This window comes from Emys orbicularis, chromosome 17, assembly GCF_028017835.1.
Source record: "Emys orbicularis isolate rEmyOrb1 chromosome 17, rEmyOrb1.hap1, whole genome shotgun sequence".
NCBI lineage: Eukaryota > Metazoa > Chordata > Testudines > Emydidae > Emys > Emys orbicularis.
This window is the reverse complement of record NC_088699.1, coordinates 24,445,713-24,471,490: the sequence shown is the minus strand read 5'-3', so window position 1 is coordinate 24,471,490 and position 25,778 is coordinate 24,445,713. Positions and strand designations below refer to the sequence as shown.

General features: G+C 51.2%; 1 protein-coding gene across 1 annotated transcript in view; it reads left to right on the top strand.

The window, feature by feature from the left end:
• Window positions 1-25,778, top strand: part of RNF43 (ring finger protein 43) — a 102,404-nt gene that overhangs the window by 59,440 nt on the left and 17,186 nt on the right. The window contains exon 2 of the mRNA XM_065418543.1: window positions 8,565-8,687. Within this exon, the coding sequence (XP_065274615.1) occupies window positions 8,565-8,687 (123 nt within the window). The remainder of the gene's footprint in view (window positions 1-8,564; window positions 8,688-25,778) is intronic.

Below are 25,778 nucleotides of genomic sequence, written 5' to 3'. Positions count from 1 at the left end.
AAGGGGTTAAGGAACTGCTCTGGGCCCAGCCAGCCCCACCCTGCCACACCTGTAGGAAATGCACCAACTGGAAGAGGAGTTAAAAGGCAGGGGAGCAGCTCACTTAGGGCAGACCAGGGAAGAGAGCAGACCTGCAACTCTAGCAGAGCAGAGCAGAGGGAAGACAGACAGACAGACAGACAGACAGACAGACTCTGTCCCCTAGATAACTGCTGTGATGGGGCAAGGCCAGATGGCTATAGTAAAGTAGTGAGGAACAGGTATGTTAGCCCCAGGCTAAACAAATCCCTGGTACCATGGTAACCAAATGGCAGTTGCTCCAGGTTAATCAAGACACCTGGGGCCAATTAAGATCCTTCCAGAAAGCAGTGGAGACAGCTAGGTTGATTGGGACACCTGAAGCCAATCAGGGGCTGGCTAAAACTAGTGAAAAGCCTCCCAGTTAGTCAGGGAGGTGTGCATGTCAGGAGCTGTGGGAGGAAGTTGCGCTGTTGGAGAGACAGCAGTACACACCGTATCAGGCACAAGGAAGGAGGCCCTGAGGTAAGGGTGAAGTGGAGCTTGAGGAAGTGGGGGCTGCTGTGGGGAAGTAGCCCAGGGAATTGTACGTGTCTTTGTTTCTAAAAGGTCAGCTACCTTAGCTGCTATTATTAGGGTCCCTGGGCTGGAGCCCGGAGTAGAGGGTGGGCCTGGGCTCCCCTCTTTATCCCCCTGATTAATCACTGAGATTGAGACAACAGAGACTGCAAGGGGGGATAGCTTCTCCTCACCTCCCTCGCTGGCGTATGATGAAAATGGCTCAGTAGGCTGTGATCCTTGTCTCTAGAGAGAGAAGGGCTATGTGGAGGGTCACAGTGAGCCTCTGAGGCTAGCAAAATCTGCCAGGAAATGTGGGACACATGGAGACAAGGACAGAGCTTTGTCACACTGCCCAAAGGTCCTTTCCTGAGGAAAGGGAGGACCTGCTGCAGGGACAGCCTGAGAGAGAAGCAGGGCAAAGTCTTAGGACTGAGCTGTCCCAGGAGGGGGGCTGTGCCACGGGGGTGGGGGGAGAGAGAGAGAGCACTACCCTGGTACAGGCAGCAGCCAGAAGGTGCTTTGTGGTGAGCAGACACCCTTCATGCTGCCTAGACCCAGACGGTGACGTTGGGACAATCGCAGGATGGGGGGAGTGATAGGAAGCTGTCCAGGGAGGGTGGCCTCAAGCAACCCTGGCTGTCAGATCACTGACAGCTCTCAAAGGGCTCTGGGTCAAAGTCTGGTGGAGAGGCAGAGCTCACACTCCCCTACCAACAACCCCCCAGCAAGTCCTGGGTCTAAGCCCTGACCACTAGGTGATGCTCCCTTATCAACTACCCCCCGAGTGAGGATCATTACATATGGTTTGTGAAACCATTCCCTGACTTCAGAGGCTGGCAAAGAAGGTTCAGTTACATGCTCAGTAGCTGTACGATGGTCAGGTGGAATGCGCATTTGGAAGGTTGAAGTCAAGATGCTGCTACCTTCAGAACCATTTGGATGCCAGTGTTGTGAATACCAGCTGCATTATTGTGCTCTGCTGTGCACTGCACAATGTGTGTGAGATGAAAGGCGAACCGATTCACCAGGAGCGGAATTAAGGCACTGTTGGATTGCAGGAACGTTACATGCAATCAGAAAATGCACCTATCACTGTGGGGGCAGGATCCAGGGACAGCAGTGATGGTTTGTGCACTCCCATGATGTATTTGCAGGGTGCTAAGGATGATGGAGAATGGAGTAATATAGTTACTCTACACTTAAATTACCCCACACTTATCCTCTTGATTTTTAAGGCAACCTCATAATTTTGGGGGGATCTAACTCATGATTTTTGAATGCTTGAGGTTGGCAATACTCTTATTCATACAAATCAGTACAAGTTTTCTATCACAATATTCATTGCAACAGGCTTCATGGGCACAGCAAAGCAAGGTGCAAAACAACTTGCCATCACAGGCCTCTTCCAAGATTGGGGGCTGGCATTCCAAAATAAAGGGGAAAAGATTTTATCATTGTTACCATGGAGACTGGACTAAGAACAATAACTACTTGTTAATTTTCTCAGCTCCCCCAAGTCCTCCGCCTAAAGTACATTGACTCTCAAGGACAGTCTCCCGTAGATTAGTACACAGAAATTCATTCATTACACTTTATTGATGACTATAACAGTATGATCAAAGGGCCAAGCTCTGATTTTGGTGACCTCAGTGGGGAAATGTATTTTAGTGGGGGGCACTAGATTCACACGTGGGTGACGGAGAGCAGAATGTTGCCCTTATTCTGAAAGGTTTAGAGGAACGCTAAGGGAGCCTCTGAGCTTCAGCAGGGAACTTTACCTTGTTCCGTTCCGAGTGTGGCAGCTCCGAGCAGAGAGCGATAATACAGGAGTGAATAGGCTCGTTTCACCCAGAGCCAGAAGCTGCCGCACTCCTTCTGATCTCACTTACATCTCGTTCTCATCATAGGGTCTCATGCACAATTACACAAGCCACACATAGCAAAGAAGCACTCGTGCACGAAGTGAACCTCCCCTGGAGTTCTCTCTAGCTCGCACATAAGCTGCGTCAGCCCCCAGGCCCAGGGATGGACACGGCAGCTCAGTTTACAGGGCCCCTCATTTTCCATTAGGTTCCAGAGAATGGGCCAGATAAGTGCAATGGTTTCAGTGATCAGATCTGAGCATGTCCAGGATAGCTGGGATCCTGAACTGCCCAGTGTTTTTTGCTGCACTGGTTTGTAACAAAGCAGCCCCGTGGCTCTTGGCCCAGGCGGGTTATGGAAACACCTGCATGCTACAGCACCCAGGAGCTAGGGGCTGGAAGAACAGATCAGGCCACAGCGAGCTTTGGACAGGCCTGGTGGGGACATGGTGCAAGGCCCCAGGGGACTCCCATAACAATGGGCCATACAAGCGCTGCAGTCACAGTCACTGACCCACACAGCAGAGTGCTGGGCTCCAGCAGCCCCCTACCTCCCGCTACCCTGGAAGCCAGGTCGCTGCTGTCCCTGAGGGGCTGAGTCAGTCAAGGGGTTGGCTGCTTGCCCTCAGGGAAGAGAGGAACTCCAGGCCTCTCCCCGCAGCATTCTGGTCCCAGGGCTCCACCAGCCCCAGGGACGATCTTCTGCATTTCCTGGGGTCATCGTTGGTTTCCTGGCCCTTGCCAGCATCACCAGGCCCAGTGCAGCAGTGGGGCTGGGCCACTCCTGGCCTGCTGTCCTGGCATTCTGGGGAAAGGCCCAGCCCTGTCTAGTCTGGGGCTGGGGGTGATTAGTGCCATGTGGATCTTACAGAGCTAAACACCAAGCAGGGAAACCCTCACTGCACAGTAGCCCAGTGCAAAGGGACTGTAGGCCTCCCCTGGCAATGCTCCTGCTCAGGGAGCCCCCCCCCACAGCCACCCGCCACTGCACAAGCCTCTCTCAAGGGCAAGAGAAAGTTTGGCCTGGCTCTTACTAAGCCTGTACTGTTCCTCCCCTGGGGCTGGGCCCATCCAGGCAAGGCAGGTTGGGACACAAACAAGCAGGCCTCTGGGTTTCCCGAATCAGTGCTGGCAGCCCAGCAGGTTTAGGATCTGGGAGGCCCAAGGCTGAGGTGAGTCGGGGTGGAGGTGACACTCCCTCCCTGCCCCCCATGGGAGCTGGCCTCGGCTCCACCGTGCGAGCCTGGCACGAGCCACCTGGCATCGCCGCGAGCCCCCCTGAATGTTCCTCCATGTCCCTGTAAGGGGGCGCGCCCCACAGTTTGAAAACCTCTGCTGTAGTATTTTCATAGCTGGTTCAGGTACCCCATCACCACAGTGCCCTTGGCACCCTATCCCCCACCAGTCTCAACGTCGCCTAGAAATGAAGGTAGCTTGTTTAAATCATTAATAAAAATGGTACAATGGGCCTGTCTCAATACTGAGCCCCATGAAACTCCCCTCCTCCTGAGCCTCCAGGAGGGGCACCCCACATTCCAGCCCTCTAAGCAGCCCTTTACCTATCTGAGTGCTGTAGCATCACACCCAGGGTAGTGGCTGTGTGACCTAGACTATCGTGTGCGGCTTTAGGTGATTCTTTGGGCAGCCCAGATGATGATGATTGATGCTGACTATTATTTTGTTTTATTAGCTGAGGGAAGCTGTCAGAGGCCCTGCCAGGTGGGGCCGTCATACTGGGTGCAGGACAGACCCAGTCCCTGCTCCAGCGAGCTCGGGGGCATGGTGTAAGGAAATGGGGCATTCCAGGCTGGCAGAGGGGGCCAGGTGAAACGCGAGCAAAGCCAGTAAGTCGCTAGGGGCGGTGTTCTGCAGGGTTTGAATGGGAGGCCAAAGAGCCTCGTGGTGGAGGAGGGGGAGGATGCCAGGAGGAGGGTGACCTGGAGAGGCAGGGATGAGGAATCAGGTGGCAGCACATGGAACTAATCGAATGCATTGGCAAGTTTTCTAGGAGCAAATAATTAAATCATCAATCAAAAATGTAGGGTTTTTTTTTGTTTTTTTGTTTTTTGTATCCTTAACATGGGAGGGAGAGGAAGGCAAAACCCTGGGGGAGTGAAAGAGCCCTGGCTGGGATAGGAGGCCTCGGGAAGGGAGGGGATTGAGAGCTCTCCATCGGGAGAGGTGTAAGTTAGGGGCCTGGGTGACTGTAATTTATTTCCTTTTCATTATATGGTTGGCTTTGATCATGTCCTTCCAGAGTTTGGGGTGTCAGGGATGCTGGTTTCATTCTGTTGTGATCCATGAGCACAGCAGGGATTGCTGCGCTGGGCGAGTTGGTGCAGGTCTGCTTTGTTCTTTCTCCACCAGTTTTGTGGGCTGCAGCAGATGCTCACAGTTGTTTCTCTTTTATTTTTCATTCCTTGTTTCCTTACTCTAGGAGTTTTCCCCACTGCACTCTCCGCTGGCAAAGTCTCACTCCCATTTTGTAGGAACACAGGAATTCCAAGCCTGCCTCACAACTGAGGTCCATCTAATCCAGTGCCCTTTGGCTGACAGTGGCCAGCACTGTGCTTCAGAGGAAGCCGCAGAAACCCCACAGTAGCAGCTGCGGAATACTCTGTACCCATGAATGTGTCATCCTGATCCCTCAAAGTCCGAGATCGGCATCAGCCCTGAACCAGAAGGGTGTATCTCCTGGGGTTCTCTTTCTTCCAAAACTCTTCTTTTAGCATTAACTATTGTGACTCTGGATGCTCTTGTAATACAGATACACGTCTAGTCCTTTGAATCTTGCTAAATTCTTGGCTTCAATAACTTCCCGTGGCAGTGAGTTCCACAGTTTAGTTATGTATTGTGTGAAAAAGTATTTCTTTTTCTCAGTTTTGAATTTGCTGCCTTTCAATATTATCGAATGCTCCCCTTGTTCTCATTATGTGCTCTCAATCTATCATCTCTACACCATTAATTGTTACATCTTTTTATTATGTCCCCAGTGTTGCCAACTCCGGTGATTTTTTTTTTTTTTTTTTTTTTTTTGTGAGTGTCCCAATATTTGGTATTCTTCTTAAAGGCCCAAGATCTAGAGTTGGTTAATTGTGTGGGAATCTCAGCTTTCATTAAAATGTACATTTCTAGCAGCCCTCCTGGTTGCCGAGAAAAGCTTGAAAATTATCTTGGTGTAACCTAAAGCAGCATTTTTCAAACTTTGGGTTGTGACCCAGTACTGGGTCATGGTCTGTCAGGCACTGGGCTGCTCTGGTCAGCACCGCCGACCAGGACGTTAAAAGTCCCATTGGTGGTGCTGCCTGGCTAAGGCAGGCTAGTGCCTACCTGTTTCGACACTGCGCTGTGCCCCGGAAGCGGCCAGCAGCGGGTCCGGCTTCTAGGCAGGATGGCCATGGGACTCCGCACGCTGCCCCCTGCCCCGAGCACCGGCTCTGGGGAACTGGGGGGGGGGGCGGTGCCTGTGGGTGAGAGTCGTGCAAAGCCGCTTGCTCACCTCTGCCTAGGAGCCGGACCTGCTGCTGGCCACTTCCGGGGCGCAGCGCAGTCCGCGGTGCCAGGACAGGCGGGAAGTCTGCCTCTGCACCCTGGCTGTGCCACTGACCAGGAGCCACCGGAGGTAAGTCCGCACCCCAATCACCTGCCCCAGCCCTGAGCCCCCCAAACCTGGAACCCCTTCCTGCTCCCCAAACCCCTCATCCCCGGCCCCAGCCCAGAGCCCCTTCCCACACTCTGAACCCCTCACCCCCAGCTATGTTGGGTCGTGGGCATCAACAATATTCTTCAACTGGGTCCCCAGAAAAAAAGTTTGAAAACCACTCACCTAAAGGCTCAGAAATCAACAGCCGTCAGGCAGGTTGCAAGTTATGGCAACTTCTCTGGCCAGAGTAGAGCATGTACTGTCTATGCCGCCATCCACTTCTGCCTCTAGCTCCACCCCCAATATGCCCCCCGCATGAGGGCTTGTATCTTGCATGGGGGAGAGGCAGTGCCTGGGCTGGGGCACTCTCCCCCAGCTGGCTGGTTACAGCAGTGTACAGGGCCAGGATTCATCCTCCTACTTTTAAGTTTGCAGAATCTGCAGCACTGAATGCCACAGAGGGCAAGGCCCTTGCAGCAGAATTTGCTGTGGATCACACAAGCCTTCTTTGCATGCAGCTATATTGACACTCCAGGTAGGGTTGTCAATTTTGGTTGGATGTATTCCTGGAGGTTTTATCACATGACATAATCTTTAATTAAAGATGGATCTTTAATTCCTGGACACTCCAGGACAATCCTGGAGGGTTGGCAACCTTCCCTCAGGTCTGAGAATCTTGCCCAAGTTCATAATCATCCTCATTCTTTGTGGTTTGTTCACTGAACTCTCCCACTTATTTCCCTTACTCCAATGTCTTAGTGTGCTAAAAAAGCTTTTATTCTCCAGTAGCCTACATATTTAGACACTTTTCTTATTTCATAACATCTAAGCACCTCTCCCACAATAATTTACCCACACAACACCCGGGGGTGGGGCAGGATTTCACAGACAGGGAGCTGAGGTGCAGCGAGATAGGATTGCTTGCCCAAGGTCATGGGAAGGCTGTAGTAAAGCCAAGGATTGAATTTAGTCAATTTCTTTACCACAAGACCATCCTTCCTTTCTACTCTCAGCAACAAGTGACCTCCTGGGATGTCATTATGAGAAAAAATGGCTTGATTCATAGGTGGCCAGACACGAAACTGAGCGCCCTGGGTGGCCTGGCTGGATCCCAGACACATGAAGGGTGGTACAGCGAGTTTGAGTGGGAAACAGGCCCCTGTCGCACATAACTCTGGCCAGGCAAGAGGCAGGATGTGCATCTCAGACAATAGGCTGTTGTGAGTTGGCCCCATGCCTTATGGCCCCAGAATGCATGCAGCTGTGCCCTTCTGTTCCTTACACCCCCTTCATGTCCCTGTTCCTGCACGGCTGGATAACAAGCACTGGGTTTCTGTGGCCACTCTGCAGGTGGGAGCCCACCAAGCCACGGAGGCACCAGTGACTTGCATCCTCTCACGAGGCTGATTCGCACCGGGAGTTGTCTGTAGCTGCAGTTTGCATATCAGGGATGGAGTTGGTCCCAGTGGGTCTCTAGCGGTTTTGCCTCAGTGACTGACGCGGTTGCGAACTCAAAGGCAATTTGCCTTTATACATGTGGTCTGTGTGGCTTTGGGTCCAGGACTGGGGAGGGAGGGAGGCTGCCTCCATGCGATTTTAGTCCCATGCTCCAGAACAGTTAAAAGCCGTTAATCTGAGGCAGAGTGGTCTAGTGGTCAGAGTAGGGGGAACCAGCCATCAGGACTCCTGGGTTCTACCCTTGGCTCTGCCACTGACTCTGTGACTTTGGACAAGCCCCTACCTGCCTCTGTAACATGGGGTGATGATAGCGACCTGGTTCCTGGGGAGTGGGTGGTTGGAAGAACTGAGAGTGGCAAAGCATGTTGGGACCTTTGGATGAACAGTTCCAATCAGAGCATGTGCTGCCTGTAGGGGATTGAGCCGGGCGTTCCAGTTCCTGCTGTGGGACCCCTTGAGCTGACTCACCAGGGCATGGTAACCGGTGCTTTTCTACTCATCCCCCGCCCACACTGCCGCTCTTGGGCACTCACCCCACTTAAGAAGCGTTGCCTCCAACTCCGGCCAAACAGCAAAGGCTGGTTAGTGAGTGCAAAGCTTGAAGAGCAGCAGGCTCCTGCCCTACCTCAGGCTTCATTAGCCCAGCTCTCACTGCACTGGGCAATGCACTGGAGTTTGCTGCTTTGTGAAGGAGTTTCTAAGTGAGACCTGATCTGCAAAGGCACCTGCACCCCCCCTGGGCTTGGCTCCTGGCTGATGGAGACCCTCTTCCCATACGCTGTGCAATGGCTGAGATCGGCGGGCATGGCCTGGTGTACTGGTTGTGGGCAGGGGTACGCCACAGTGTGTAAATCCCACCTGGTCACTGGACTAATTGCCTGACCCTGCTCAGCTCCTTGCATGTCAGCTTAGGGATCCCGCACACTACCTAGACCTAGCAGGATGGCCACTGTTTAAAATAAAAACTGACACGCCCATTGTGCTCAATGAGATCTGAGTTCCCTCCTCCTTTGTGCCCACAGTTCCACCCGCTGTCTCTGTGTAACACCAGTGAGGACGAGCACACCGGCTCCGGCTTTATCACTATTGTCAAACTCGAGCGGCCCGATCGAGATCTGCACCCCTGTCTGTCATTGGCCAACAAGGTATGTGCATGAACGCGCTGAACGGAAACGGCCTGGGCCATGGGGACTAAAGGGACAGGCAGAAAGAAAGGGGAATGCAGGAGGAGTCTCTGTTCCCTTGGCAGGAGGACTGACCTGGTTTCTGTTCCCATTGGAGGGGCTCTGAGCCAGTCTGTTCCTGCACCTGGGGGCCCGGCTGGCCCTGGTATCCAAACTTCATGGCACTTGGGACTGAACAGCCTTGTAAACAGTGTAACATTTTCATAATCTGAGCCTTGGTTCTTCAGGACAGGTGACCCTTAGCCAGCATCACAAGGAAACCCTGCTCCTCTCCACAGCTTACCCACTCCCCACCCGCTGCTGCCCTTCCACACACGCTGTGTGCTCTCCTGCCCGCTCCAGTCAGTTCTATGTGCCCAACAGACGTCAGCCACAGCCACTAGGGCCACACTTCGCAGTGCAAGGATTGTATTTTGCACCATTTATCCTGTGCACTGAATGAGGCAAGATCCCCGGAAAACATCATCTGTGGCCCTGTAATGAAAGCTGGTATTGCAATTCTTTAGCAGAGAAAGGCAGAGCAAGACTCAGGGGCTGGAAGTTAAAGCCAGACAAATCCAAATTGGAAATAAGGCACAAATACTTAACAACGAGGGGGATTAACTGTTGGAACCAGTTTGGAAAGGAAGTGGTGGATTCTGTTTCTTGGTGTCTTCTAATCCAAACTGGACGACTTTCTGGAAGATGCTTCAGCCAAACACAAACGATTGGGCCCTATACAGGGGCAACGGGGTGAAACGTGATGGCCTGTACTATACAGGAGGTCAGACCACAGGCGCTAGTGGTCCCCTCTGGCTTTAAACTCTGTGAATCCAGCATACACACAAGAGGGCAGCGTTAAGGCAGAACACGGAGCTTTATGGCAGCATTTTCTTGAATTTTCAATGGTTCTGTTTGGAACAGTATTCTTGCCAGCAAGTTAAAGAAGTATGGGCTGGATGAATGGACTATAAGGTGGATGGAAAGCTGGCTAGATTGTCGGGCTCAACGGGTAGTGATCAACGTCTCCATGTCTAGTTGGCAGCCGGTTTCAAGCGGAGTGCCCCAAGGGTCGGTCCTGGGGCCGGTTTTGTTCAATATCTTCATTAATGATCTGGAGGATGGCGTGGACTGCACTCTCAGCAAGTTTGCAGATGACACTAAACTGGGAGGAGTGGTAGATAGGATACAGAGGGACCTAGACAAATTAGAAGATTGGGCCAAAAGAAACCTGATGAGGTTCAACAAGGACAAGTGCAGAGTCCTGCACTTAGGACGGAAGAATCCCATTCACTGTTACAGACTAGGGACCGAATGGCTAGGAAGCAGTTCTGCAGAAAAGGACCTAGGGGTTACAGTGGACGAGAAGCTGGATATGAGTCAACAGTGTGCCCTTGTTGACAAGAAGGCTAATGGCATTTTGGGCTGTATAAGTAGGGGCATTGCCAGCAGATTGAGGGATGTGATCGTTCCCCTCTATTCGACATTGGTGAGGCCTCACCTGGAGTACTGTGTCCAGTTTTGGGCCCCACACTAAAAGAAGGATGTGGAAAAATTGGAAAGAGTCCAGCGGAGGGCAACAAAAATGATTAGGGGTCTGGAGCACATGACTTATGAGGAGAGGCTGAGGGAACTGGGATTGTTTAGTATTCAGAAGAGAAGAATGAGGGGGGATTTGATGGCTGCTTTCAACTACCTGCAAGGGGGTTCCAAAGAGGATGGATCTAGACTGTTCTCAGTGGTGGCAGATGACAGAACAAGAAGCAATGGTCTCAAGTTGCAGTGGGGGAGGGCTAGGTTGTATATTAGGAAATACTAGTTTACTAAGAGGGTGGTGAAGCACTGGAATGGGTTACCTAGGGAGGTGGTGGAATCTCCTTCCTTAGAGGTTTTAAGGTCAGGCTTGACAAAGCCCTGGCTGGGATGATTTAGTTGGGGATTGGTCCTGCTTTGAGCAGGGGGTTGGACTAGATGACCTCCTGAGGTCCCTTCCAACCCTGAGATTCTATGATTCTATGAACCTTGACAGCCTCCTCACTTAGTTTTTTATACAGAATTTATTCTTATTTCACATTTGTGCGCAGCATTGCAGGCGAGCTTTCCAGGGTGAGTGAAATGAAGGGCCTGCACAGAGAGCTTGCAATGTAGAGACACCCTATTTTGACGAGTGTCTTTTGCAACCTTAGAATGGACTGTTTCTCTTCTGGGAGGGGCTCTGCTTTGCAACTTATTTCTTAGCCATTATGGGCCCAGTCCTGCGCGCTCCATCCCCCACTCACATGAGGCTGTACCATAGTCACCGAGGCGTCCCTCTGATTTCACTGGCGTAAGGTACTATCAGCATGAGTCAGGTGACAGCACTGGGCCTCTGATGTTTATAGCCTGTTTTCTGTAGTTTTACTCTGTCCTCAATGATTAGTCTGTTATGTTGTTTTTCGCTGTGAGAGGGGGAATTATGCCTTTCTGCTCCTCACTTGCTCAGCTGAGGAGTTGGGTGCTGCCCCTTTTCTTTCCTGCTTGGCCTCTTTCAGTGGGTCCTTTGCCACTAGGCACTGAGTATCCTGTAGACGTGCAGAGAACACCTCTTGGCTTCAGCGCTTGGAGGGGTCAGGTCCAATGCTTGCTGCTTGCTGAGTCTGTCCAGGCAGGGCTTAGAGGTTCCATGACCAAAGCTATCTAGGATATAAGGAAGCCCCACACTGGTAAGTGATGCAAGTTGTGGCAGCCAAGTCCTATGTCCAATTAGTGAAGCTAATGTGATGGATCTTTGCAACAGAGAATGTAACAGATTTTTCTGCCCCCAGTTTACCCAGGGCAAATGTCCACCATCCTGGATCCCTCTTCTGCTAGTGAGCAGTGTGCCCACACCCCCTCCTGCACCCCAACCCCCTTCCCCAGCCCAGAGCCTGAACCCCCCCCGCACCCAAACTCCCTCCCAGACCCTGCACCCCGAACCCCCTTCTAGAGCCCACACCCCTTCCTGCACCCCAACCCCCTTCCCCAGCCCAGAGCCTGAACCCCCCCCTGCACCCAAACTCCCTCCCAGACCCTGCACCCCACACCCCCTCCTGCATCCCAACCCCCTGCCCCAGCCTGGTGAAAGTGAGTGAGGGTGGGGGAGAACGAGCGATGGAGGAAGGGGGGATAGAGTGAGAAGGGGCGGGGCTTCAGAGAACGGGTGGGGCAGGGGCTGAGTGGGGGTTTTTGGGGGTCCCCACATTTTTTAAAATCAAAATGGGGGTCCTCGGGTTGCAAAAGTTTGAGAACTGCTGCTCTAGAGCACTGGGGGCTCGTCTTTCCTCTGCACTAGCTGGTGACTTGCACTTTAACTCAGGGTTTCTCAACCTTTTTGTGCTGCCGACCCACTTTGGACATAAAAAAAAAGCGTTACCTCCCCACCTAGAAAAATTGTGACCCCCAGGGCTCCGGGCTTCAACTCTGCTCAGGGGATGGGACTCCGGGCTTCAGGCCCTCTCAGGGCGTGGGGCCCTGGGCTGGATATTTGTCTACATTTTCATATATATTGTATTCTGTGGTGTAACTGAAATCAAAGTGTATATTATTTTTTATTATACATATTTGCACTGTAAAAATGATAAACAAAAGAAATAGTATTTTTTAATTCACCTCATACAAGTACTGTAGTGCAATCTCTTTATCCTGAAAGTGCAACCTACAAATGTAGATATTTTTTTTTGTTACATAACTGCACTCAAAAACAAAACAATTTAAAACTTCAGAGCCTACAAGTCCACTCAGTCCTACTTCTTGTTCAGCCAATTGCTGAGACAAACAAGTTTGTTTACATTTACAGTAGATGCTGCTGCCCTCTTCTTACTTACAATGTCACCAGAAAGTGAGAATAAGCGTTCGCATGGCACTTTTGTAGCCAGCATTGCAAGGTATTTACGTGCCAGATATGCTAAACATTTGTATGCCCCTTCATGCTTTGGACACCATTCCAGAGGACATGCTTCCATACTGGTGACGCTTGTTTAAAAAAAAAATTGTTAATTAAATTTGTGACTGAACCTTTTGGGGGAGAATTGTATGTACCCGCATTCTGCCATATATTTCATGTTATCGCAGTCTCGGATGATGACCCAGCACGTGTTGTTCATTTTAAGAACACTTTCACTGCAGTTTTGACAAAACGCAAAGAAGGTACCAATGTGAGATAAGATTGCTACAGCACTCGACCCAAGGTTTAAGAATCTGAAGTGCCTTCCAAAATCTGAGAGGGATGATGTGTGGAGCATGCTTTCAGAAGTCTTAAAAGAGCAACACTCCGATGCGGAAACTACAGAACCCGAACCACCAAAAAAGAAAATCAACCTTCTGCTGATGGCATCTGACTCAGATGATGAAAATGAACATGCGTCGGTCCGCACTGCTCTGGCTTGTTATCGAGCCGAACCTGTCATCAGCATGGACGCCTGTCCCCTAGAATGGTGGTTGAAGCATGAAAGGACATGAATCTTTAGCGCATCTGGTATGTAAATATCTTGCGATGCTAGCTACAACAGTGCTATGAGAACGCCTGTTCTCACTTTCAGGTGACATTGTAAACAAGAAGTGGGCAGCTTTGTCTCCTGTAAATGTAAACAAACTTGTTTGTCTGGCGATTGGCTGAACAAGAAGTAGAACTGAGTGGACTTGTACGCTCTACATTTTTACATTGTTTTATTTTTGAGTGCAGTTTTTTTTTGTACATAATTCTACATTTGTAAGTTCAACTTTCATGATAAAGAGATTGCACGACTGTACTTAGGTGAATTGAAAAATACTATTTCTTTTGTTTTTTTACAGTGCAAATAGTTGTAATAAAAATAAATATAAAGTGAGTATTGTCTGCTTTGTATTCGGTGTTGTAACTGAAATCAATATATTTGAAAATGTAGAAAACATCCAAAAATATTTAAATAAACAATAATAGAATACTATTTAACAGTGCGATTAATTGCAATTAATTTTTTTAATCGCTTGACAGCCTTAGCAACAGATCAGCGTTCTGTTGCTGGCTCTGGCATAGCCTTTCTGTGGGACTTTGGGGAAGTTGCATGGGGCTGCATTTTAAATGCATTTAGAGCCAGACTGAAGTGGTCAGCACCCACAGCCGGACCTGGAATGTCAAGTGCCCAGCTCCCATTTAGGCACCTAAATAAAGGGATTTTAAAAAGTGCTCAACACCCAGCAGCTCCCATTGTGACACTTAAGGCAAAATTTTCGTACGAGAACGACGTGCTGAGCCTCTGTGAAAATCTGCCCCTGTTGTGGGTGCTGAGCAGTTCTGAACAGTCTCTCAGACCAGGTGATACTTTCTTTGGAAGTTGAAATCAGTTCCCCTAGGTAAGGGCTGTGCCCATAGCGATGGCTTTTGCTGAGCCTTTGGACGGGAACACTAGTTGTGGTGCACAGCGATCAGGTGGGGAAGTTCAGCAATGTAGCTCTGCCCAGTAACATACTAATTCTTCCTGTCCTGTTACTGGTCCTTTCTTTCTGTGTCACGGTGATAACATTCCTGAAGCAAATGCAACTCTACTTTCTTTACCATTACTAGGTCTCGGGGTAAGTGCAGAGCCCAGTGTAGAGTCACTCGCGTGTGTTGCAAACATTGTTTTTGTAAGTCCCCTTTCGGCGCTGGCTTAGGACCTGTCTGATGTGAAAACAGGAGAGGGGACCTCCAGTCTTTTCTGTTGCCTGGGCTCATCTCATGGTGCTGCTGGGAGGTGCCCGACTCCTCCTCCTGGTGTGCTAAGAATAAAGCTACTTAGCTGTGCCTACAGCAGTGGTTCTCAAAATTTTGTAGTGGTGACCCTTTTCACACGGCAGACCTCTGAGTGAGACCCCCCAAATAAATTAAAAACACTTTTTAAATATTTAACACTATTATAAATGCTGGAGGTGAAGCGGGGTTTGGGGTGGAGGTTGACAGCTCACGACTCCCCCCGGTCATAACCTCGTGACCCCCTGAGAGTTCCTGACCCCCAGTTTGAGAACAGTGAGACGAGGGGCTAACCACAGTAAGGCTGTGACTACCCCACTTAACTCAACTCACACAAGCAAACAGACTAAAGACAATAACTAGGAACTATATATAAGGGTCTGATTACAGAGAATTATACACTATTAAAAGATTTAAATGATTAAGATGTCTCAATGCGTGTTAATTACTGAAAGCGATGCTGGCAAGGGCACTAGGTCATGTGACCACACACTCCCCAGTGTTCCAACCCACCAGTGTCTCCCCCTCTGTTCTGTCTGACCCCCAGGTACCTGGGGGTGCACATGGGGACACGCTGCAGGCCTGTGAGGAGATGCCGTTAGAAACACACTTGATCATCCAGGGACCTGGCAGTGCAGGTCTTGTCCTGTTGCAGATGCCATGTACTTTCCTGCCGCAAGATTAAGCCCTAACGACCGCTCTACCTGTTCTCCAGGGGACTCACGCAGGGTCCTTTTCTGGCTGAGCGGTCAGGAGAGCGGTGCAGGCCAGAAGGCCCTCCCCGGGGATCGCTGGAGAGGGACTAGCCCCCCGCTCCCTCCCTGAACGGTGCTGACAGTCTGTAAAGCTTGGAACCCGCGGGCTCAGTTGCAGGCAGGTCTGGTCTCTGGATCCAAATCCCGAGCCGCTGTGGGCTGCTGCAGGGCTGCGGCTGCAGGCGGTGGCCGGAGAGCTGGGCTGTGTCCTGTGGCTGGTAGGCTGTGGCAGGAGGAGCAGATTGTCCCCACCTGAGGCCGGTCTGCAGGCCGGCGTTACAGACAGGCCAGGTGCGGGGCCTGGAGCGCTGGGCTGGCCGCGGCCGGGAGACCCCCTGTAAGGCCGAGCCTTTCGCTCCTCCTTTGGCTTTCCCGGCCTCTGCACCTGTCTGCCTGGCTGGCTTCTGCCCTCTCATTGGCTGCTGGGGATTGCTGTGGTCTCCCCTCCTCCCACTGGCTGGGGGGGGACTGCCAGGGTGCATCATAACCCCCTCCCCTTCCCTCCTGCTGCCAGGGGAAGTCAGCAGTGCTGGGCTCTGTCGGAGGCCACAGGGAATGACTCTTCTCGTGAGGCACTGCCCCATTTGGGGGCTACATTTTGCTTTCAGGACTGAATTTGACTAGGGCTGGACTTTGCCTGAGATCCTGCTTGACCAGTTAACATGACTGTCACTCTCCCTGCGCTGGTCTATGAAACCTCACTCCTGGCATTTGGCAGTGACAAGGGCTCCCACAAAGTGGGGCCCTGAATCAAAGAAGCCCAACAACGAGTGTAGCTCAGCCCTGTCGTATGGGCAGATGCGTCCACAGCAGCGTTCAGTAAATCAGGTTTTAGTTCCCCTCTGCTGGCAGAGGTCACGTCTCTGTGCACCACTCAGACTGTGCCTCCCCAGCTCCCTCAGGCCCTTCGCCGGCTTCCCCATCAGGGCCAAGCTACTCAGCCATCAGCCGGCAGGCTCTGCCCACTGTCCAAACCTCTCCCTGCTCTACAGTCCTCCCAAGCTTCATTCTTGATCGCTCTCTTCCCCTTCATCCTGACTCCTTACATGCCGCTGGTGGAACAGCCTCCTGCTCTGTAGTCAACACACATCCTCTCGCTCCACGGGACTCCTTGTTCTGGGAAGCGGGAAGCATCGTGTCGGTGCAAGCCGCACACCATTCTGTGCTGGGGTATTTTGTACTGTAGCAGCTCATGCTGTCTGAGGAAGGGGCTCTCGCTTTTGTTTCCTGTGGTGGAGCATTGCAGATATAATTGCAGCACTATATAAATGATGATAAGAATAGCCCTTTGTAAAATGTTATCATGACCTCCACCCTCGCTGTCACTCAGCCAAGCAATACACAATCAGCCCTTTCAGACCTGCCCTGTGAGTCACTCCTTCCAGCCACCTGATCAGTCCTGCTGCTCTTCTCTGAACTCCTTCCAGTAATGAGGCATCCAAACCTGAAAATCAATAGCCAAGGTGATGAAGATGCACAGGAAGCGTTAATTGAAGAGTTGGGCAGATACTGTGAGGAATTATTCACCTGTCCCTTTGCTGCACTTGTGTTTGCAGCCATTCTTGTGTGTTTCTTTTCTGTGACGGTGAGTGAGTTTTTGTTCCAAGGATGGCGACAGCAAGCCAGAATTTCAGGACTACTCCTGCCAGTATGGATTTGCATCCAGAGTGACTGGAAATCAGGCCATTCAGACATGGAAACCAACACTGGAATGTGGCTGAAGGGACCAATAACATGGCCTGGATAACATCAGTAAGTTGCAGCCAATGATTTGTGAGAAGCCCATTGGCCTAAGTGTTTGCAGCAAAGATTTGTCAAATGATTTTGAATAACAAACAAATGCCCAACAATCACCTTTGCCAGAGAAGCTATTTGTCAAGAATCGTTTGCCCAGCCGGTTACTTGCTTCTTCCATCTTCTCTGTCTTGAACAGGAGAAAATCCTTATAAAAGTGATTGCTATCCAGTGCATGCTGACTGGTTCCCACTGGGTGAAATTCACTACCTGAAAGTCCTGTTTGTCCTCAGGTACTGGCAACCTTTGAGGATCCTTTGATGACTCCGCTCCCTGATCCAGAGCCTGCTCTGAGCCTCTTATTCCACCGCCCAGTTTCCCAATCTGGTTCTACCAAACCCTAGAGCTCCCAATCCCTTCTCTGATCTTTAGCCTTCAACCCTAATCCCCTGGCCTCTGATTTGCCACCTTAGTTCCCAACCGTGCTCCAACCTTGCTCCTTGCTCTCCAGAGCCCCGGCAGCCCAAGCAGGAGAGAAGGGAGGGATGTGCCTGGGCAGGAGGAAGAGGGAGCTGAACGTGCACACACTCTGTGTAACATCCTCTTTTGGGTTGGGGAATGCCTCTGACCTCAGGGCAGCCACAGGGCAGGAGTGCTGCCTTTGATCTTACAGCTGGGAAGCTCTGGCTCTGACCTCTGGCCCCTCAGCTAGAGGCACACACTGTAATTGTGAAGCCTGTTGTAGCAATTCTGGCAGATACATGCTTGCACATGCTCTCCCAAGGACGCTCAGATCAAAGCACCCCGCGTGAGTAAGATTATCCCTGCTCTGCACTTTGTTCACCTTCCTTCCTTCCTTCCTTCCTTCCACAAGAGGCAGCCATTAACTACTTCTCTGCCAAAGACAGCTCCGAGGCTGGCAGGGAACAGCTCCAAGGGGTGTCACAGTTCCTGGGACAGTGGCCTCTAATGCCTGACCCTGGAGGGCTTCACACCCGTAGCTGTCTCTGTCAGTCCTGGGGGGAAGTGCAGCCGGCGTGCAGTGAGCAGAGAGGCTTGTGCAGCAGTGCTTGAAGTGTTTTGGGGAAAGTGGCAGGTCTAGCATAATCTGGGAGCAGCAGCTTTGTAAGGCAGTGCCGAGAGCATGCCCCTTACTGACCTGACTTGAGTTTTAAATGATATTTTTGCCAGATCTGCAACCCCATTGTCTCCTTCCCCCCACACACACTTGAAGCCCCTGTGCAGTCTGTGTAGCAAGCACTCACCAACCCACAAAGCACCAGAGAGCCAAAACTTGCATCCCAATGAGAGCCGTGTCCCTCCTGTAGCATCACCTGCCGGTTTTAGAACTCCACCCTCCTGGCCAGTGGACAAACCACCCACCAAAAGCCCAGAAATGTTCAAGACATCCGAGCAAAACCTATAAATCTACAATACCTGGGGAATTCCACATCCCAACCCCCCGCAAGCTGATCTGGTACAGCTCCCTGCACAGAACTATTGCAATAATAGAGCCCTCACCAGAGTGACATATGCGAAGTTAAAGCCAACTCTCACCAAGTGACCACAAACTAGATATGGAAACTGGGAGACACAAAGCAGTGTCAGAACCGTGTAGACAGTCACATTGGAGCCAGCACGTTGTGAGAGATGATTTTGCCCTTAGCGCGGATATAAGGACAGTCTTGTTTGAAAATATGCTAGATGGTCTAGGCTAACCCTAGAGATGACATCACATTATGGGGCAACCTCCCATTTGGTCAGCAATGCATCCTCCTGGCAATGGAGGCAAGGACCCACATCTCAAGTGCCGTGGTCTAGGCAGATCCTACCCACTGAGGCAGAGCCTAGCGAGGTCTGTCTCTGTTACTCTTTGGTGACACATTGTCATGCCAATGGAATCCTACTGAACTCAGTGCTAGGACCACCCAACAGGGTTAATCTATGTGTGTGTGTGAGACCTTCCCCCACCTTCACACATGTCTGAATTCTCCCTGCCCCCTCCAAGTTGTGTGTGTTGCTCCCCCATGTGTGCATGCCCCATTTGTAAGGGCTGGAGCAGAGGGCGTCCTTTAGCCCCTGACTAGTGACGCGTTGCTGGGGTATTTACAAGGAATCTAGATTGGCAAAGCAATTTGGACTCTATCAGTCTCAAGAAAACAGAAGCTTTACCAGCCTGCTCTAGCAAAAATGTATTCTGCTCCCGAAATCCCAATGGATCACACACTGCTTAATGCTGTAGAAAACTTTTGCTATCTTGGCAGCACTTTATCTGACACTGCTATGACCAATGATGAAATGACGCAGTGCATTTCTAAAGCCAGTTCTGCCTATGGTCGACTTAGTCTCCACCTGTGGCATGTGAGAGGCATTCGACTTCACATCAAGATTAGTGTCTATTGTGCAGTTGTGTTAATCACTCTTCTCTATGGCTGTGAAACATGGACTCTCTAAAGCAGGAGCAACTAGAGTGTTTTCATATGCACTCTTTGCATCTCATCTGTAACATGAAGTGGTTGGACAGGATATTATGCATTAAAGTCCTGGACCAGTGCTGTTGACTAGCGTTCAGACACAACTTTGCTGGGTTGGTCACCTCATATGTATGGATGATACACAACTCCCCAAAGCCAGGTCTTATGGACAGTTGTGAACAGGAGCACATATGCTGGGAGGCCAACAAAAATGATATATGGACACTCCGGTTAAGTTGACCCGAATACATGGGAAGCTGCTGCTGCTGACAGATCAGAATGGCGGCAGACCTCTTGGTCTGTGGTTAAAGCCATCGAGAACAGCAGAACAGAAAGAGCCAAAGAGAAGCGTCAGTGAAGAAAGCAGGCTGTGGCAAAAACACATGGCCATGTCTGCCCCATGTGCGGACACATCTTGGATTCCTCATTGTTTTACATTTGCACAGGAAGAATCATTGAAACAAACTGACTCTCATATAACGAGGAGTCCTTGTGGCACCTTACAGACTAACAAATTTATTTGGGCCTAAGCTTTCGTGGGCTAAAACCCACTTCATCAGATGCATGGAGTGGAAAATACAGAGGCAGGTATAAATACACAGCACATGAAAAGATGGGAGTTGCCTTACCAAGTGGGGCGGGTAGCGGGGGGGTGTGTGTCAGTGCTAATGAGGCAATTTCAATTAAGGTGGAAGTGGGCTATTCTCAACAGTTGACAAGTGAATATCAAAGGGGGGAAATCACTTTTGTAGTGCTAATGAGATCAATGTAATCAAGGTGGCTCATTTCAAACAGTTGACAAGAAGGTGTGAGTATCAGCAGGGGAAAATTAGTTTTTGTAGTGACCCATCCACTCCCAGTCTTTATTCAGGCCTAATTTGATGGTGTCCAGTTTGCAAATTAATTCCAGTTCTGCAGTTTCTTGTTGGAGTTTGTTTTTGAAGTTTTTGTTGTTGAAGAATTGCCACTTTTAAGTCTGTTGTTGAGTGTCCAGGGAGACTGAAGTGTTCTCCTACTTGTTTTTGAATGTTATAATTCTTGATGTCAGATTTGTGTCCATTAATTCTTTTGCGTAGAGACTGTCCGGTTTGGCCAATGTACATGGCAGAGGGGCATTGCTGGCACATGATGGCATATATCAGAGACTCCAACAACAACTTTTGCCAGGGATCCCACTTGGTTTGCTCCAGTGCTCAGAGCCAGAGGCCCACGTTGCACTCAGCCAGGTTTCAGTTCCCAGGAGGCTGGAGATCTCATTCTGCGCTTTGAAAGACAGCCTGGAGAAGCCTAGTGCAGGGTAATGCAGGAGCCAGAGACACTCAGCTGTCTGGGTGGGAGAAAGGTGAATGAGCAGTGGCTGACGACAGCACAAGGTGGTGGAACAAGATGGGGGAGAGAGTGAGACTGGACCTACCAGTAGGCATAACGGGGTCATTAGCAGGATAGTATTTTTTCAGCTGCCACGTCACTGGCTAAAGTAACCTCACTCAGTTCGGTCTCAAAGGGGGGAGAGATGTGACAAAGTGGGGTTCTCCTCCTTATGTTGTATGTGAGCCTATGTGAGTCTTACTGTTTTGCATGGATACTGTGTGTACCTCAGTTTCCCTGTGTATTACACCAGTGCTTAGCTGGTGGGAATAAGGGTGTGTGACTTTTGCTGAGACCCTCGGGGACAGGTGAGGCGGCTCCAGCTGCGATGGCTGATGCCCTGAGAACCAGGAGGGGGGTTGTGACCAGGTAACACTTTGCCCAGGAAGTGAGACAAAAGACTGGTGGAGAGGCAACGGGTGTGTTGGGGGCTGGGCAGCTGGAAGTAAGTCAGTCTGAGCTAGCTTCGGGCCCAGGGGGAAGCCCAGAGCACTGGCTCTGGGCTCCCCTCCCCCAAAGATGGACTTTACTGAATGCTCCTGCTTTCTGTGCTAACAAACTCTGTTCTATGCTGTCTTCCTGTCAACTAATAAACCTTCTGTTTTACACGCTGGCTGAGAGTCATGTCTGACTGCGAAGTTGGGGTGCAGGCCCCTTTGGCTTCCCTAGAGTCCCATCCAGGCCGATTTGCTGCAGGAAGCGCACGGTGAGAACGGGGCGGCTGAATGCTCCAAGGTCAGACGCAGGAAGGCCCAAGCCATATAGGCTTCTTGTCCTGGAGACAGCTTAGAGAGAGGAGGCATGTTAAACCACAATCCTGACTGGCTTCATTCAGAGCATCGGTCCGGTGCCTCCGTGACAACTGGTGTGGGTGGGCAATCATGTCCCACACTGTGAGGGTAAATTATGGGGGACTCTGTAACGCTGCATTGGGCAGAGTCAAGGCCACAATGCCCTTCACAGGCCAGTGTCAGTGGTGCTTCTCCTGAATGTAGGGGAGAGCAGTTCTGAGGGGCAGGGAATGACCAGTTACCACATCGCCTTAGGCCTGTGTGCACTGAGACAGATGCCTCCTGCCTGCTGCTGAGGAGGACTCTGGAGCCAAGTGTTGGGGAAGGAGCTCAGTGAGAAACCAGAGGTGATATCTAGTCCCTTCTGCGATCTCCCCCGCCCCGAAATCAGCAACCTCTGCACTGCAACACTCCTCCAAACCAGCAACCACTGCACTGCAATCCCCTCAAATCAGCAACCTCTGCATTGCAACACTCCTCTGAACCAGCAACCTCTGCACTGCAATCCTCCCCAAACCAGCAACCTCTGCACTGCAATCCCTCCAAACCAGTAACTGCTGCACTACGACCCCCCTCTGAACCAGCAACCTCTGCACTGCAATCCTCCCCAAACCAGCAACCTCTGCACTGCAATCCCGCTCCAAACCAGCAACCACTGCACTGCGATCCCCCCAAATCAGCAACCTCTGCGCTGCGACACTCCTCCGAACCAGCAACCTCTTCACTGCAATCCCCCCAAACCAGCAATCACTGCACTGCAATCCCCTTCCAAACCAACAACCTCTTCACTGCGATCCCCCAAAATCAGCAACCTCTGCACTGTGATCCCTCCAAACCAGTAACTGCTGCACTACGACTTCCGTCTGAACCAGCAACCTCTGCACTGCAATCCCGCCAAACCAGCAATCACTGCACTGCAATCCTGCTCCAAACCAGCAACCACTGCACTGCGATCCCCCCAAATCAGCAACCTCTGCTCTGTGACACTCGTCTGAACCAGCAACCTCTGCACTGCGATCCCCCCGAACTAGTAATCTCTGCACTGCGATCCCTCCAAACCAGCAACCACTGCACTGCGATACCCCTCTGAACCAGCAACCACTGCACTGTGATCCCTCTCAAACCAGCAACCACTGCACTGCAATCCCCCCAAACCAGCAACCTCTGCACTGTGATCCCTCCAAACCAGCAACCTCTGCACTGCAATCCCCCTGATCCAGTAAATCTCTGCACTACAATCCCCTTCCGAACCAGCAACCTCTGCACTGTGATCCCCCCTGAACCAGTAATCTCTGCACTGTGACCCCTCCAAACCAGTAACTGCTGCACTATGACCCCCCTCTGAACCAGCAACATCTGCACTGCAATACCCCCAAAACCAGCAGCCACATCACTGCGATCCCTCTCAAACCAGCAACCACTGCACTGCAATCCTTCTCCGAGCCACCAGCCTCTGCACTGCAATCCCCCTCAAACCAGCAACCTCTGCACTGCAATCCCCCCAAACCAGTAGCCTCTGCACTGCAATCCCCCTGATCCAGTAAATCTCTGCACTACAATCCCCTTCCGAACCAGCAACCACTGTGCTACGATCTCTCTCTGAACCAGCAATCTCTGCACTGCAATCCCCCTCAAACCAGCAACCTCTGCACTGCAATCCCCCCAAACTAGTAACCTCTGCACTGCGACCCCCCCCCCCGATCCAGTAACCTCTGCACTGCAATCCCCTTCCAACCAACCACCTCCTGCACTGTGATCCATTTCAAACTAGGCACTTCCTGTTCTATGATCTCCCCAAAACACCGCAATCCTCCACGGACCAGCAACCTCTGCATTGCAATCCTCCCCCTACCCTGCCCAACCCCCCCCCCCCGAAACCTCTTACTGCAATTCCCCCCCACACACACACACACAAAACAGCAACCTTTGCACCGTGATCCCTCCCAACCAGCAACTCTGCACTGTGATCTCATCCGGTACCAGCATCCTCCTGCCCTGTGATCCCCCCAAAACAGCAACCGCCTGACTGCCATCCCCCCAATCAGAAACCTCTGTACTGGAATCCCCCCAAACCAACAGCCTCCCACACTATGATCCTCCACAACCAGCAACTTCTGCACTTTGCTCCCACCCCCCTCAATCCAGCAATGATTTACACAGCTTCACCCTTCCCCTTATCCCTCGCACATCAGGTCCCATAAGAGCACTCCAGTGGCAGCCCCTCTGTTTCTCCAGCTGGGTCCTAGGAGATGACACTCGGGTGCTTCGTGACTGTGAGGCCCGTACTGGGCTCCCAAGGCAGGGGCCCCCTCCTGCCATTCCAGGGGTTTCTATTTGGCAGTGCCTGGATACAGAAGAGGGAGCCACTGAAACCTCAGTGCCTTTCTCCATCTCCCCGCTCTCTAGCTTGGCCCTTCAGCCTCTTTGAGATTTGCTGGAGAGTGTGACTTGGAATGAGCTCTCCATGTAGGCTGAGTGAGACGTTCTACCCAGCTACAAACAGCCCAAATGACTGACAACGTTGAGTTACAGTTGTTACGTAACATTCCCATTCAACTGTACCAGAGAGCGCAGCCATTAAAAACACCTCTTAGCTGCCTGGAAATGCAGGGAGGGGACCCTGAAGAGCGCTCAATGAAATGTGCCTCTGTAACAGATCCCACTGGCTAGTCCAAAGCAGCCTTCACTCTGCCATATGGACATTGCTCCCTGATGGTGTCTTGCTGCTCTTCTTCCTCGTGCTCCTTACCACACTCTCCCCGCGCTCTCGTAGATGGAGCCCTTGCTGGTGCTTTCCTTCCTGCTCTCTCAGGTGGTAGGTCAGTTCCCTATTCCTCCATCTCACCTGTTCCCCTCTCAGGCACAGCGGGCAGGGCAGACAGGCAGGAGGTGGAGGTGTCTGACAATCTCTTTTCTTCTTTCTCCTGTCTAGGGTATGGCCCCCATCACCATAGTACATGAGTGATTCACCGGCTTTAATGAGTGTATCCAGACAGCCCCTGGGAGCAGGGCAAGGCTGTTACCCTGCTGCACAGCTAAGCACTAAGGCACAGAGCAGCTAGGTGACTTGCTCAAGGTCACACACGGACTGTATGGCAGAGTCAGAACTTGAACCCAGGTCCTGGGCCCTAACCACTGCACCATCCTGCCTCCCTTCTTTTGGCTCTTTGGAAGCTGAAACGCCCCATTGATCTTTTCATGTGCAATAACCCTGATCCAGTTCCCCCTTAGTTTTGTGGGATAAATGAGGCTTTCTATATGGAAGAGGGGAAAGCAAGTGGATTCACATCCTATCACCGTATTTGCACCATGTAAGCATGCAGGATGTAAACCCAGCTCAGCACTGAGGGGGGTGGGGATGTGCTGGACTGAAAGCATCAGAAGAAACGATGAAGTGCGTGTGTGTGTGTGTGCGCAAGGAAATGTGTGTCTGTGCATGCAGACATGTGTAGGTGTATACATGTATATGTGTGTGTGCATGTGTACAGACACGGGCATAGCTGTGTGTGTGCATGCCTGCAGTCGTGTGTGTATATGTGTAAGTGTGTGTGTGTACATGCGCATGTGTACAGACAGGCATGGCTGTGTGTGTGTGTGTAAGTGAGTGGGTGTCATGTGAGCACGGTTATAAGTATTAAAGCATGAATGTGTGCATGGATACGTAAACATGACAATGTCTGGGTACATGTACATGTGTGTTTCACATGTGTTTGCACATGTGCTGTGATGATGCCTAAGTGAGTGTGTCCATGTGTGTATAATTGTGTGTGCATTGGACACTGTGTACTGTAGAGTATTGGTACATTTGTGTGTTGATGCAAATGTGGGAATGGGCACGAAGGAGACCTAGGAACTAACGGGTGTATATAACCCTGGGTATGTCTACACTGCAGCTGGGCGTGTGCTTCCCAGTGGGGGTAGACAGACACATGCTAGCTCTGCTGGAACTAGCATGCTAGAAATATCAGTGTAGCCGAGGATAGCATAGGCGACAGCTCAGGCTAGCTGCTGGGGGACAAGCCCGCCTGGACCCCCGGACAGCTAGCCCAAGCTGCCCTCCATGCAAGCCCAGCTACAATGCTGTTTGTAGCGCACTCCCTCAAGCAGAGCTAGCATGTGTCCATCTACCTGGACTGGGAAGCACACGCAAAGCTGCAGTGTAGACAAACGCTCTGAGAGATCATGCTGTAGCCACACACTGTACAAAGTCTCCTGCGGTAACAATC